Here is a 16,178-nt window from a genome sequence, read left to right on the forward strand (position 1 = left end):
TGCATTAATTATGTGCAAGTTAACTCTTCCTAATTTTATATTCTTATTCCTCCAAATTGTAGCTAAATTTGAATGCATGTGTATATCTAGTTACAATTATTATTTCACACTGACCCTGGGTGTGTGTACATCTCAGTGCCTTATTGGTGAGCTAGTACACATATCAAACAGTGAACTGTACACCCATAGACAGGTAAATCCTCTGTAGTTTAGGGTTAAAGCAGGAGAGGCTTACTAACCTCTTATCGGTAAAGGGAGATGGAAAAAGGCATACATTTGGAAAATAATAACGGTAAACACAGACCTCCTGAGGTTACTACAAACAAATATTCAAGTAGAGAAGCTACATTATAGCAGTGGCTATGTCGTTAAGACAGCACACAAACTGCGATTGTTTTATGTATTTTTTTCATACTTTCTTGGGGCGGTTTGCTGGACACAAATTAAGCTTAGCACTAGGTTTAAAATGTGTCTGGGAAACGGGCCCTATATATTTTGTTTTCATTTTTAATTCAGTGTGATAAATCGCAGTAGGACAGAACCTATCAAGCCATGCTTCTTCCAATTTTTGACATACCAAACTGCTGGAATGTGACAAAGACAATAATTTCAACTTCAGGACAACAGACGTGGCACAAAAACAACAACTACAGAAACAAGCGCCTCCATATATCCCATTATGTCTTATTTGTGCTACTTGATATTAGCCTGGTGAAGAAAAAAACAAAGGATCAATTCAGTTTGGAGCCAGGCTAACGTGACATACCCCATAATGTTGTTACAAGTGTTCAAATGTCTAATTAAGTACAGGTTAGCAATGTTCAAAACACACATTCACATTTTTTTCAATAATAAACACACAGTATAATAAAGATTCAAGGAGACTAAAATATATTGTATTTTAATGACTTATTCATCTAAGTTAAAGTTTGATGGTTTTGGAAAGGTTTTGTGGCAATACATGCGCATCTGCAGTATTTCATCTCCAGGCTTAGTTTACATCAATTATCTTTTAGAGAATTTCTGATATTGGGAATTGTATCATTAAAAACAAGTCTAATACACCCACACATAAATTGAAAGAAAAGGACTACACAATATTGAATACTCAGTGAAGTAATACATTTGAGGTGTTTAGTGGTATAAGTCTCCTGTAAACAAATACTATATCAGTATGCGATTGTGTGAGTCTACTACAGTTTAAATTATTAGTTTTCTGTCTGAACAAGTGCTTCTAATATGCCCTGCGAGGGGGACAAAATACTGCAACAATTACTCTGACCTGCAGAGTGAATCTGATTGGTTGGGCATAAAACTGTATTCCCCCCCACCATGGGATACATTCAGGCAATCAACGACCAAGACTTTTGCACTTTACGGAGTCAAAATAATAACAAGCCAAAACAAAAAGGAACAAAAAAATGTATTTTTTTCTTTAAGTTCTAACTTCACAGTATTTAACAAACAAACAAACAATATATTTGGATGTGGGCTATAGGTTAAGGGGAAAATGCTCCTGCATGTACGTATGAGAAAAGTTGAACTTTCAAAATAAAAGTCTGATATTGTATGTCAGCTAAATGCGGTAGTGAAGAAATAAGAATTTCCTTAACGTTTGATTTCAATTGAAATGCACCTCCCCCTGTCTAGTTTGGGATGTAAAAGGGCCACCAACATGCAAGGAATCAAGCATTCCATTACCCTGCATTCAAAACAGTCATTACAATCACCCTCAAAGATCATGCTTTTCACACAAAAAGCAAACTATAGACGATAACGAAAAAAACACAGTACATAAAAAAAAAATATACAGTGGGGAAAAAAAGTATTTAGTCAGCCACCAATTGTGCAAGTTCTCCCACTTAAAAAGATGAGGCCTGTAATTTTCATCATAGGTACACGTCAACTATGACAGACAAATTGAGATTTTTTTTCTCCAGAAAATCACATTGTAGGATTTTTAATGAATTTATTTGCAAATTATGGTGGAAAATAAGTATTTGGTCAATAACAAAAGTTTCTCAATACTTTGTTATATACCCTTTGTTGGCAATGACACAGGTCAAACGTTTTCTGTAAGTCTTCACAAGGTTTTCACACACTGTTGCTGGTATTTTGGCCCATTCCTCCATGCAGATCTCCTCTAGAGCAGTGATGTTTTGGGGCTGTCACTGGGCAACACGGACTTTCAACTCCCTCCAAAGATTTTCTATGGGGTTGAGATCTGGAGACTGGCTAGGCCACTCCAGGACCTTGAAATGCTTCTTACGAAGCCACTCCTTCGTTGCCCGGGCGGTGTGTTTGGGATCATTGTCATGCTGAAAGACCCAGCCACGTTTCATCTTCAATGCCCTTGCTGATGGAAGGAGGTTTTCACTCAAAATCTCACGATACATGGCCCCATTCATTATTTCCTTTACACGGATCAGTCGTCCTGGTCCCTTTGCAGAAAAACAGCCCCAAAGCATGATGTTTCCACCCCCATGCTTCACAGTAGGTATGGTGTTCTTTGGATGCAACTCAGCATTCTTTGTCCTCCAAACACGACGAGTTGAGTTTTTACCAAAAAGTTATATTTTGGTTTCATCTGACATTCTCCCAATCCTCTTCTGGATCATCCAAATGCACTCTAGCAAACTTCAGACAGGCCTGGACATGTACTGGCTTAAGCAGGGGGACACGTCTGGCACTGCAGGATTTGAGTCCCTGGCGGCGTACTGTGTTACTGATGGTAGGCTTTGTTACTTTGGTCCCAGCTCTCTGCAGGTCATTCACTAGGTCCCCCTGTGTGGTTCTGGGATTTTTGCTCACCGTTCTTGTGATCATTTTGACCCCACAGGGTGAGATCTTGCGTGGAGCCCCAGATCGAGGGAGATTATCAGTGGTCTTGTATGTCTTCCATTTCCTAATAATTGCTCCCACAGTTGATTTCTTCAAACCAAGCTGCTTACCTATTGCAGATTCAGTCTTCCCAGCCTGGTGCAGGTCTACAATTTTGTTTCTGGTGTCCTTTGACAGCTCTTTGGTCTTGGCCATAGTGGAGTTTGGAGTGTGACTGTTTGAGGTTGTGGACAGGGGTCTTTTATACTGATAACAAGTTCAAACAGGTGCCATTAATACAGGTAACGAGTGGAGGACAGAGGAGCCTCTTAAAGAAGAAGTTACAGGTCTGTGAGAGCCAGAAATCTTGCTTGTTTGTAGGTGACCAAATACTTATTTTCCACCATAATTTGCTAATAAATTAATGAAAAATCCTACAATGTGATTTTCTGGATTTTTTTTTCTCAATTTGTCTGTCATAGTTGACGTGTACCTATGATGAAAATTACAGGCCTCTCTCATATTTTTAAGTGGGTGAACTTGCACAATTGGTGGCTGACTAAATACTTTTTTCCCCCACTGTATTTGAAACGATTGCTTGCTGTTGAGTTTTGGATTGACAACCAACCAAGGTCACAGACAGACACACTATCAAGACAGGAGGACTTGTGTTACAGTCCTAATAATAATACTTCAGGAACAAAAAGGGTGAACACTTTCAGCTAAAGCCCTGTATGCCGTTTCTCTACCCCCTCCCTCCCTCCCTCCGTCTGACACTGTTAAACAATATAGTCTTACGTTTCACAATCGAGTCCAAGTACTGTTTTCACAAATGTGAGAAAGACAGAATTTGAGATTTGAAACAATATGGGGTCAGGTAAGCTGATATTATGGCAGCTAGTAAAACATCCATGCACACAGAAAACACGTCACTTCCACAGCACAGAACAGAGACAGCCTGAGAGAGTTTACCTCAGAGTTTTAACATGTAGCAGTGTTCAAGGTCTCTTTTCAGAATCAGAACCAAAACCCTGCTACAGTATATGGATTCAACTAGATGAGAATATCAAGATGGTTTCCAGACTTGTATGTTTATATATTGTATGTATGTAAACCCAGTTCATGCTAGACACTGACTGGAAAGCCTCTGGTAAACATAGGGGTGGACAAACTACATGGTAAAAGGACAAACTACATGGTTGTTTAAGAATCCTTATCACAAGGCTATGCAAGAAATACCACAACTATCCGATGATGCAACACACAGATCACTCTACTGATGTACACCCTCCCTACCCTCTTCCCACTTTGATGCAAGCGTTCTACTTTGTTTTCCCCCATTTTTAAGACAAGTCACTATCAACCACAACAAATACAAATCATATGCACTCTGTCTGTGACGTGTTTGAATGAATGGTTTATTCAACACAGCTTCTGACCTGCCATAAAAATACTGTTTATTACTCTATTACTTTAAAATATGCCACTACCAATTTTTCTTTCATTAACTCAACGCAATTACTTTGATTGATGACTACAAGAAAAGACAGGCTATTGTTATTCAAAGATATGCGAAGGCAGTGTCCCCCCCAAGAAATTGCTGGTTAGATTCTTCTTATAAATATGAATTTCCTTTACTCTATTACCCTCTGTAGCGGTTGCTTGGCTAGCAGCTGTCCTGGCAGTTGAGGACAGCTGCTATGTTGTTTTCTTCCAGACTTGTAATGTCATTTCCATGCAATTTTCTTATTTTATAACCACCCCCACATAAATTCTATGGTTGGTATAATTCCATCTAGTTCTACACTCCCTCACTCCCCCTACACTTATCTCTGAGTTGCACTTTCCGGTTGATACGTATAGATTTAAAAGCTCTTCTTAACTGAAAGCTGATCCTCAATCTGTACTACCCCCGCGGTAAGTATAAACCCATGATTTTACCACAACTAAACGACAGAAGCATTTATGAAGTTTTGCATTGGTTTTTTTCCTGTGTTTTGTTTCAAATGTCCACTCAGTAGCAGCGTCACTGGAGAGCTCGGATGAAAATAAAAAAAATAAAAGAGACAACAATGGCTACGCTGACGTCGTCTTTTCCTTTCTGATTGAGATGTTGAAATGATTAAATAAATGTTTCCTCCCTTGATTAAGTTGGCCCACCGGTTCCCCTGTGTCCCCCTCGCCTGTTGCTTGGGGGGCGTTGACTGCCTCTGCTGGCTAACACCTCCCTCCCACCCCGCCCGTCAAGAAGGTTGAGGAGGGTCCCGGTCCGCACCCCCCTCCCTCCCCAGCTGGCAGACCCTACCCCCAGAAAACGGTAACATGTTCCCTGGGTATAAGAGGTTCCCCGTCTGTCGTCTCCCATAGTGAATGACCTGGTAAGACAGAGCGAGGGAGACCAATGTTATTAAGTAAGCAAGATTAGGAATAAACTTGAGTTAATAATGCTCAAATAAGGTGGCTGAAAAACTGAGACACTAAAGTGCTTTAGATAGAATATCTCTGTTCTATAATTAGATTTGACCATGAATGTGCAACTTACCCCCTTGAACAGGCCTGTTCCTATGGAAAGCGTTACACCCCGTAGAAGGCTGCCAGCCGTTCCTTCAGAGGCAGTGGGAACTGGTCTGAGAAACGCCTCCAGTTCTCCTCGCCCACCTGGTTCTTGAACCCATGGAGGATCTGAAAATATCAAACACACTATTAGAACGTACGCACAAAGCTACGCATGCACACATTGTGGATCAGGATATTTGCTCCTTCCCCGCACACAGATAGTCTTGTAGACTCTAGGCCCTACATGGCACACAGTTATGCTCAGTTTTTACCTTGCCGAACATGTCTCGCAGATCATCCTTTGGATTTACCCATGAGGCCACTGCATCACAGAAAAATATAAAATCCTGGAGGAAATGAGAGTAAAGGTCTGGCTTGAGACAACAGTTTCCCTGCTAACATCACTCACTCATGGGACCATTTAACCAGTAATGCAGTTCCTGTTCTTTTCTTATTCCTCAACTGATGGGACCATGAGAAGATAAGTGCAGTTCCTATGTTAACCTCTAGAGGACAGCGTTGCCTGGGGCCTCACCTGTACCACTCCTCCGGGGTTGACACTGATCATAGTGCAGATGCCTCGGAAAGCCGAGTCTTTCTCCTCATTGTCTCTTATGTTCCTTAGAGAGGTGCACCTGCCAACAGGAACAGCCACGTTTTACACCAGGCCAGAGGGGCTGCCTTAAAGCACTGCATAGCATTACAATTCAATTCCCTTACAGCACTCTGAAGTTACCATTGACCGTATTCAATAATGTAATTGAACTTCCATAGGTATACAGTGGGGGAAAAAAGTATTTAGTCAGCCACCAATTGTGCATGTTCTCCCACTTAAAAAGATGAGAGAGGCCTGTAATTTTCATCACGTCAACTATGACAGACAAATTGAGACATTTTTTCTCCAGAAAATCACATTGTAGGATTTTTTATGAATTTATTTGCAAATTATGGTGGAAAATAAGTATTTGGTCACCTACAAACAAGTCACATACCTGTAACTTCTTCTTTAAGAGGCTCCTCTGTACTCCACTCACCTGTATTAATGGCACCTGTTTGAACTTGTTATCAGTATAAAAGACCCCTGTCCACAACCTCAAACAGTCACACTCCAAACTCCACTATGGCCAAGACCAAAGAGCTGTCAAATGACACCAGAAACAACATTGTAGACCTGCACCAGGCTGGGAAGACAATCTGCAATAGGTAAGCAGCTTGGTTTGAAGAAATCAACTGTGGGAGCAATTATTAGGAAATGGAAGACATACAAGACCACTGATAATCTCCCTCGATCTGGGGCTCCACGCAAGATCTCACCCCGTGGGGTCAAAATGATCACAAGAACGGTGAGCAAAAATCCCAGAACCACACGGGGGGACCTAGTGAATGACCTGCAGAGAGCTGGGACCAAAGTAACAAAGCCTACCATCATTAACACAGTACGCCGCCAGGGACTCTAATCCTGCAAATGCCCAGACGTGTCCCCCTGCTTAAGCCAGCACATGTCCAGGCCCGTCTGAAGTTTGCTAGAGTGCATTTGGATGATCCAGAAGAGGATTGGGAGAATGTCATATGGTCAGATGAAACCAAAATAGAACTTTTTGGTAAAAACTCAACTCGTCGTGTTTGGAGGACAAAGAATGCTGAGTTGCATCCAAAGAACACCATACCTACTGTGACGCATGGGGGTGGAAACATCATGCTTTGGGGCTGTTTTTCTGCAAAGGGACCAGGACGACTGATCCGTGTAAAGGAAAGAATGAATGGGGCCATGTATCGTGAGATTTTGAGTGAAAACCTCCTTCCATCAGCAAGGGCATTGAAGATGAAACGTGGCTGGGTCTTTCAGCATGACAATGATCCCAAACACACCGCCCGGGGAACGAAGGAGTGGCTTCGTAAGAAGCATTTCAAAGTCCTGGAGTGGCCTAGCCAGTCTCCAGATCTCAACCCCATAGAAAATCTTTGGAGGGAGTTGAAAGTCAGTGTTGCCCAGTGACAGCCCCAAAACATCACTGCTCTAGAGGAGATCTGCATGGAGGAATGGGCCAAAATACCAGCAACAGTGTGTGAAAACCTTGTGAAGACTTACAGAAAACGTTTGACCTGTGTCATTGCCAACAAAGGGTATATAACAAAGTATTGAGAAACTTTTGTTATTGACCAAATACTTCTTTTCCACCATAATTAGCAAATAAATTCATTAAAAATCCTATAATGTGATTTTCTGGATTTTTTCCCCCTCATTTTGTCTGTCATAGTTGACGTGTACCTATGATGAAAATTACAGGCCTCTCATCTTTTTAAGTGGGAGAACTTGCACAATTGGTGGCTGACTAAATACTTTTTTCCCCCACTGTATCATATTACTATTACCTGCTAACACAATTCAAAATCATAAATTCCACTGTGGCTAATTAGAATAACTTCCAAAATATAAAAATACTACATCTATTGCCTCAAGAGGTTTGTTGATCATATGGCAACTAAAAAAAATTAATATAACCTATAGTATATTAAAAGACAACTTGCCATTTTTACTTCATACATGTGAATTCAATCTACAACCATTTATTTTAGACCTTTAGAAGATTTGATTTTATCTGAACGACTTTTACTAAAGACTACTTCGTAAGGTACAAAACATTATTGTGGGGAGAAAATGATTTCACTCAGATAATCTAAAACAGTATCAGACTGGTGCATGCACATCAAACAAACCTGTCCTTCTGAAACTTTGTGTTAAGGCACTTAACTATTCACTTACACGTAAGTCACTAAAACTGTTTTACCACTCTTAAAGTAACTTAACTTTGGCCCATATGGCATTCCAGTTAACCTTTAATATAGCACTTTATCAATGCCAAATCCTTTTAAAAGACTAACTTTGTTCTTAAAAGGAAGTTTTAAGGAATTCTGGGATAGGCACATGCAGCTGGATGACTAGTGGACTAGTGGACGAGGGGGGGGGGGGGGGGGGGGGGGGGGGGGGGGTTGGGGGTTCTCTGGGAATGCTTTGGGAATTTTAGGAAAGCCTTTTGTTTTCCCTTTCTCTTTCTGAACCAGCAGGCATGTGACAATCTAATCCCATGCACTAATTAGTAGTTAGCGACAATTAACAATGACAAACTGTAAAATAAATAAACCAATAATGTATAAAATACATAAAGGTAATACTGAAGAAAAATACATCACAGACAGAGGACCTAAAAGAGGACAGGATTAGTCACATGGTTGGCAATGATTACAGACTGATTCAGGAGAAACAGAAAATACTTATTTCAGAAAGAAAGAGGGAGGAAGAGAGAAAGACAGAGACAGGGGAGGAAAGAGAGAGACAGGACAGGAAGAGACAGACATGGAGAAAGAGAGGAAAGAGAAGAGGAATATGAATTAAATAAAATATTGAATAATACACACCAGGGTCTTATAAACTGCTGTAGCATGGGTGCCACCTCTTGAGGACAAACGTAACCAAGACGACCAATTGTTATTGCTAAGGTAACGCAATCACGGTTATACACCACCAAACGCCAACCAAGACATGAGCAATGAGGAGAAAAAATAAAGAAAAAACAAACTCAGAAACATAAAATCAACAGAATCCATGTATGATAATAAACAGAAGAATTCACTAGGTGTTGATTATTACTGCCCCGTTAACTACTGGGGAGGAATGTAGGATAGTATGACACTAAAAACAAACAACTCGTTTAAGGGAGAACACTTTGACAACACAATATCAATCAAACAGCAACATGCCTGCTCGGACATCAGAAATATGAATGTTGAAATGGCCTCTGTTCTCTTACGACAAACTCCTCCCTGCAAAATGTTAAATGACTGTTCTTCATCTAAATTTAAAAAGTGTAAAATGTGAAGTCATTAGTTAGCCAACTGCCAGTATGGAATGTTTACAAGGTTCTTATTCTTCTCAAAGTTGGCAGCTGGGAATTGAGCTTTCAGAGGTTTCTCCCTTAAACACACAAAAAGGTTAATCTTTCCATAAGAAACAGAAAAACTTTTCATTTTTTTGGTTTGTAAAGAAATGACCAACTACATGGGAGGAGACTAGTATCCAGTACAGCAGGTTCTTATGAAGAGGCAGAGAGGAGGAGGACCTAAGTTTAAGAGACACAAAACTATGCAACATTCTCATTAAGAAACAGGCATTTATGAACAGTCCAATGAGACATGCAGAAAGCAGATGATAGGCTCATTAGAAATAAAGTTCAGTGCAGGATAGGCTGATTGGCTGCAAATGAGGATGGAGGGGAGGGGTTATAGCTATACAGTGCCTTCAGAAAGTATTCATACCCCTTGACCTTTTTCACATTTCGTTGTGTTACAGCCTGAATTCAAAATGGATTAAATTGTTTGTTTATCTCACCGATCTACACACAATACCTCATAACGACAAAGTGAAAACATGTTTTTTGAAATGTTTGCAAATGTATTGAAAATGAAATACAGAAATATCTCATTTCCATAAATATTCACACCCCTGAGTCAATACTTCGTAGAAGCACCTTTGGAAGCGACTACAGCTGTGAGTCTTTCTGGGTAAGTCTCTAAGAGCTTTCCACACCTGGATTGTGCAACATTTGCCCATTATCCTTTTTTTAAAATGTTGTCAAGTTGGTTGTTGATCATTGCTAAACAAACTTTTGCAGGTCTTGCCATAGATTATTTAAGTCAAAACTGTAACTCGGCCACTCAGGGACATTCAGTCTTCTTGGTAAGCAACTCCAGTGTAGATCTGGCCTTGTGTTTTAGGTTCTTGTCCTGCTGAAAGGTGAATTCTCTCCCAGTGTCTAGTGGAAAGCAGACTGAATCAGATTTTCCTCTAGGATTTTGCCTGTGCTTAGCTCCATTCCATTTTTTTTTTTCTGAAAAACTCCCCAGTCCTTAACGATTACAAGCATACCCATAACATGATGCAGCAACAACTATGCTTGAAAATATGGAGAGTGGTATTAAGTAATGTGTTGTATTGGATTTGCACTTTGTATTCAGGACAAAAAGTTAATTGCTTTGCCACATTTTTAGCAGTATTACTTTAGCGCCTTGTTGTAAACAGGATGCATGTTTTGGAATATTTTTATTATTTTCACTGTCAATTAGGCTGGTATTGTGGAATAAATACAATGTTGTTGATCCAGTCTCCTATCACAGCCATTAAACTCTAACTGTTTTAAAGTCACTTTTGGCCTTCCTTCCTCTCCGGCAACTGATTTGGGAAGGACGCCTTCATCTTTGTAGTGACTTGGTTTATTGATACACCATCCAAAGTGTAATTAATAACTTCACCATGCTCAAACAAATATTCAATAAAAAAAATGATCTACTAGTATCTACTTTGCGAGGCACTGGAAAACCTCCTTGGTCTTTATGGTTGAATCTGTGTTTGAAATTCACTTCTCAACTGAGGGACCTTACAGATAATTGTATGTGTGGGGTACAGAGATGAGGTAGTCATTCAAAAATCATGTTAAACACTATTATTGCCCACAGAATAAGTCCATGCAACTTATTATGTGACTTGTTAAGCAAAAAACATAACTCTATGGGGTATTGCGTGTAGGCCAGTGACCAAAGAATCTTAATTTAATCAATTAAAAATTCAGGCTGTAACAACAAAATGTGGAAAAAGTCAAGGGGTGTGAATACTTTTTGAAGGCACTGTATATGGCCTCAAACCCCATCCACTTCAATAATGTTGATGTGCCTTTATACTGTATGCGTGTGTTTTAAAATTCTTTAAATGATCAAATTGGTGCGCTATAAAGATAATCAAAATGAATATATTTTCTGAATGTTTTGATAGGTTAGGTGAAAATTAAGATTAGGACAGTTCTTGTATAAAACAGCCCAATAGAAACCAAGAGGATTAGGTTTCGATTCATCATACTAAAATAGAATGGCAGTGGTCTGAGCTCAACAGCATATCGCTATGGCTCCATCAATCAATCACGTATCCCACATCAAACGTTTGCCATCCTTTAACTAAACATTCAACATATATTGGCAGATATGCATTCACATTTAAAAAACTAACTAAAAACAACAAATAAATAAACTGACAAACAGGAACAACATCTACAAATTCCCTAGTTTTCCTGGGGGGGTGGGGGTGTGTGGGGGGGGTAAGTTAAGCAGGTTACACTTCACCCTCATTTTGGCTCAGTTTGGGTTCTAGTCGACGGCCATTTTGGATCACCCAAACACAGTCTCCAATTCGACTAGAGCTTCTAAATAAGAGCAGAGTGTAACCGAAGGTTTGTTTGATAAGTATAGGTGCTATAACATTTCTCTCAACACCACAAAAAATGTTTAGGATGGGATTAGCTCTTTCCTCAATCATCAAAGATGACTAGTTATTATCATCATCATCATCTTCTGAGTGTTCAGTAAACATTCCGTTTGTCAAATTAACCGTAAGAAAAACTCTTGAAGCATTTAGCTATACACTCCTCTGTCTCAGTTAAGGCCTCACTGTCACCTACTGATGCTCCTCAACACTTCAACTTCACTTCAAGGGAAATAAAGCTAGAAAAACCTGACAAACGGTGCAACAGAATCAATCCATTTCAGTTAATAATGCCAAGACTGTACACTTACAGGGTTCGCTGGGTTTTGACATTTCCCCAGATTCTTACTCCATGAGGAACAAATATTTTATCAGTCTCTTTTTCCTCTCCTTTATTTCCCTCTTTCCACCTCAGCTACATTTAATATATTTCAGCAGGGATCCAACAGCCCATAAACACAGCCATACATCATTGGGTCCAAATAGTTGGGATGTTTGGTTGAAACCGGCGAAACCTGTAAGGCCCAGAGCTTGGGGAGGCTTTCAGATGAAGATTAATGGCCTCCACTCCAGTCAGAGTGTGCATCCCAATAACCTCTCCTTCCTCCAGAAGTGTGCACTCGTTCACTACTCCCCAGACATTTAAAAGCATTGGATTGGTGTTGGCATGGGCTACAAGGAGTTTTCATATACCAGTCATTTCCTTTCAAATCCATTAAGGGAAGTGAACGAGTGCACACTTCGGGAGAAAGGAGATATCATTGGGACGCACCCAGAGTAGCCCTGACTGACTGTGCTATGTAACATCTCCCTGTGGCTGTGTGGATGGCAGGCTCAGCACAGCCCGCAGCGCCACCTTGTGGTGATACCTGTGTTCTCCAGCAGGGTCTTTGGAGTGTTGGGCCTGTTGATGATCTCAACCAGCTGGTGCAGCACCATGGTCACGTAGGGCTGCATCTCAGCTCCTGGGGAGAGGGGAAGGGAGGTCAGAGAGGGAGGGTGTGTGTGCGCGCACATTCATGAGAATGTATCCAAGCTGGTGTGTGACCGCTTTGTGACAATTTCCAGACACTCACCCATTTGTATAGATATCTCTCCGATTGCCCATGTTGCATTGTTGCACACTGATATCAACTCTGGGTTCAGATTAGTGCCTAGTACAGGCATGAAATCAGCTGCACAGGAGAGAAAGAGAGATAGAAGCTTAAACCATCGGTAACTGATAATCTGACATTTAGACTACTATACACATCTTGTATATCAGGCGGTGTGTTACTGCCAGTCTGGTGTAAGAGAATAGAGTATCAGGCGGTGTGTTACTGCCAGTCTGGTGTAAGAGAATAGAGTATCAGGCGGTGTGTTACTGCCAGTCTGGTGTAAGAGAATAGAGTATCAGGCGGTGTGTTACTGCCAGTCTGGTGTAAGAGAATAGAGTATCAGGCGGTGTGTTACTGCCAGTCTGGTGTAAGAGAATAGAGTATCAGGCGGTGTGTTACTGCAAGTCTGGTGTAAAAGAATAGAGTATGTACCGATGCATGGCTTTACATGCTGGAAACAAGCCTTAGTCAGGTCACCCAGCAGAGCAAAGGAGCTCTGACGCACCTCCGGCATTTTGTCCTGAGAGAGATCGAGAGAGGGGGACAGAGAGCGAGAGAGGGAGAGCGGGACAGAGAGAGAGAGGGACAGAGAGCGGGACAGAGAGAGCGAGAGAGAGGAACAGAGAGCGCAAGAGAGGGACAGAGAGCGCAAGAGAGGGACAGAGAGCGCAAGAGAGGGACAGAGAGCGCAAGAGAGGGAGAGGGACAGAGAGCGAGAGAGAGAGAGGGACAGAGAGCGAGGGACAGAGCGAGAGAGAGAGAGGGACAGAGAGCGAGGGACAGAGCGAGGGACAGAGAGCGAGAGAGCGAGGGACAGAGAGCGAGGGACAGAGAGCGAGAGAGAGCGAGGGACAGAGAGCGAGAGAGTGAGCGAGGGAGAGAGAGCGAGGGACAGAGAGCGAGAGAGAGAGAGCGAGGGACAGAGAGCGAGCGAGGGACAGAGAGCGAGAGACAGAGAGCGAGAGGGACAGAGAGCGAGAGGGATAGAGATCGAGAGAGAGAGAGGGACAGAGATCGAGAGAGAGAGAGGGACAGAGATCGAGAGAGAGAGAGGGACAGAGATCGAGAGAGAGAGGGACAGAGAGCGAGAGAGAGAGGGACAGAGAGCGAGAGCGAGAGGGACAGAGAGAGCGAGAGGGACAGAGAGAGCGAGAGGGACAGAGAGAGCGAGAGGGACAGAGAGAGCGAGAGGGACAGAGAGAGCGAGAGGGACAGAGAGAGCGAGAGGGACAGAGAGAGCGAGAGAGAGAGGGACAGAGAGAGCGAGAGAGAGAGAGTGGGACAGAGAGAGCGAGAGAGAGAGAGAGGGGGACAGAGAGAGCGAGAGAGAGAGAGAGAGAGAGGGGGACAGAGAGAGCGAGAGAGAGAGAGGGGGACAGAGAGCGAGAGAGAGGAACAGAAGGAGCGAGAGATTAGTCATGACTCACGGACCTGAGAGATGAACTATGTCAGGGTTGGTTGATCTGTAACACTGAGGTCATTGGTTGGTTGATCTGTAACACTACGAGGTCACTGGTTGGTTGATCTGTAACACTGCGAGATCACTGGTTGGTTACCTGCATGCACTGGTACATGAGCGTGAGGATGTTGCTACGGGCGACCAGCTGCTCGATGTTGCCGCCCAACCCCTCGGCCAATCCGCTGAGCAGGTCCAGAGCCACAATCATAAAGTCCTTATCAGGAGCCTCGTACTGGTCTGGCTGGGACTGGTGGAGCTGGATGGAGAGATGGAGGTAGTGTGAGAGAGTGGGAGATGGTGATGGAAAGAGGAAGGGAGAGAGAGTGTGTGGATTAGATTTGGGCAAGGAGTTATTTGAAACAATTAGATCCCACATTCCGCAAGCATGAAATCCAACCGCGAGCAGATAATCTCCAAATGTTCTCAAACACACACACACAATCTGTGCCAATAGCCTTCTCTATGGTGTGTTCAGTGCCAACTCACGCAGCCAATTGGCACAAACAAGATTATGTTTACAGGCAAGAAAGCAAGCAAAGCGCTAAACAAACTCTCCCTCACGTAACAGTGTACCCCCCTCCCTCACGTAACAGTGTCCCCCTCACACCCCCCCGTGTCCCTCACGCAACAAGGGATGTGTGTGTCTTACCATTGCCTGAGCGAGGGTCTTCTGCACCAGGTTGACACAGCGCTGGTACACAGGCTCACAGTAGGGCAGGAAACCACTCTGGAGCGCTGTGGCTACTGACGACAGGCACTGAGATGGATGGAAGGAGAGAAAGAGATTGGGGGATTCAGAGAAGAGGGAAAGGGGATGTGACAAGAGAGAGGATAAAAGAGGAAGAAAGAATATGATACTTGATAACCTCAGTTACAGGTAGTAACTTTTTATGTTTACGCATGTGTTTTTGGTGAAGAGTGGAAAACTCCCCTGGAGGCTAGTGTATTAGTGTGATTAGAGTACAGTGAGGCTCACCTCTAGTAAAGGGAACATTATTAGTGGACAGTGAGGCTCACCTCTAGTAAAGGGAACATTATTAGAGACCGGTGAGGCTCACCTCTAGTAAAGGGAACAGATCCTTGTCTTCGTCCTTCAGCTGGTTCCACTTTGCTATCAGTGGAGGCATCAGCATCTGAATGTACTCCTAAACACATGCAGTAGTGCACACGTTAGTCATCACAACCAAACACACCTGAAAAGGGAAACAAAATGCAGATGTGGCTTTGCTCGAGTCATTGCTGTGACATCATTGGGAGACAGAGAGCGTACGTAGTGTGTGTGTGTGTGTGTGTGTGTGTGTGTGTGTGTGTGTGTGTGTGTGTACCGGCTTGTTGAGGTGGTGTCCCACGGAGTCAGCGAGCGTCCCTATAGCGTCGTACAGTATGAGCAGGTTCTTGTGTTGGTACTTGTTGAAGGCAAACACCAGCGTGTCCAGGATGTAGGCCAAGTAGGGAACCAACTCTGTACACGCCTCTTCTTCCAGAGTGGCAAAGGCACTGAGGGGGGAAGGAGAGAGAGAGAGTAGAAAGAGAGAGAAGAGAGAGAAAGGAGAGAGAGAAAGAGGAGAGAAAGAGAGGGGAGAGAGGTAGAGGGGAGAGAGGTAGAGGGGAGAGAGGTAGAGGGGAGAGAGGTAGAGGGGAGAGAGGTGAGGAAGGTAGAGGGGAGAGAGGTAGAGGGGAGAGAGGTAGAGGGGAGAGAGGTGAGGCAGGTAGAGGGGAGAGAGGTGAGGAAGGTAGAGGGGAGAGAGGTGAGGAAGGTAGAGGGGAGAGAGGTGAGGAAGGTAGAGGGGAGAGAGGTGAGGGAGGTAGAGGGGAGAGAGGTGAGGAAGGTAGAGGGGAGGAAGGTAGAGGGGAGAGAGGTAGAGGGGAGAGAGGTAGAGGGGAGAGAGGTAGAGGGGAGAGAGGTAGAGGGGAGAGAGGTAGAGGGGAGAGAGGTAGA

General features: G+C 43.0%; 1 protein-coding gene across 1 annotated transcript in view; it reads right to left on the minus strand.

Moving 5' to 3' along the window:
• Window positions 1–4,227: 4,227 nt before the first annotated feature.
• Window positions 4,228–16,178, minus strand: part of LOC311128458 (transportin-1-like) — a 51,078-nt gene continuing 39,127 nt past the window's right edge. Inside the window, exons 14-25 of the mRNA XM_084160611.1 lie at window positions 15,565–15,736; window positions 15,298–15,384; window positions 14,889–14,996; window positions 14,337–14,495; window positions 13,213–13,300; window positions 12,760–12,858; window positions 12,553–12,648; window positions 8,794–8,869; window positions 5,912–6,011; window positions 5,649–5,723; window positions 5,363–5,502; window positions 4,228–5,195 (exon numbers count right to left, since the gene is read on the minus strand). Of these exons, the coding sequence (XP_084016737.1) occupies window positions 5,395–5,502; window positions 5,649–5,723; window positions 5,912–6,011; window positions 8,794–8,869; window positions 12,553–12,648; window positions 12,760–12,858; window positions 13,213–13,300; window positions 14,337–14,495; window positions 14,889–14,996; window positions 15,298–15,384; window positions 15,565–15,736 (1,168 nt within the window). The 3' untranslated portion in view covers window positions 4,228–5,195; window positions 5,363–5,394. The remainder of the gene's footprint in view (window positions 5,196–5,362; window positions 5,503–5,648; window positions 5,724–5,911; window positions 6,012–8,793; window positions 8,870–12,552; window positions 12,649–12,759; window positions 12,859–13,212; window positions 13,301–14,336; window positions 14,496–14,888; window positions 14,997–15,297; window positions 15,385–15,564; window positions 15,737–16,178) is intronic.

This window comes from Coregonus lavaretus, assembly GCF_964263955.1.
Source record: "Coregonus lavaretus genome assembly, chromosome: 4".
Taxonomy (NCBI): Eukaryota; Metazoa; Chordata; class Actinopteri; order Salmoniformes; family Salmonidae; genus Coregonus; species Coregonus lavaretus.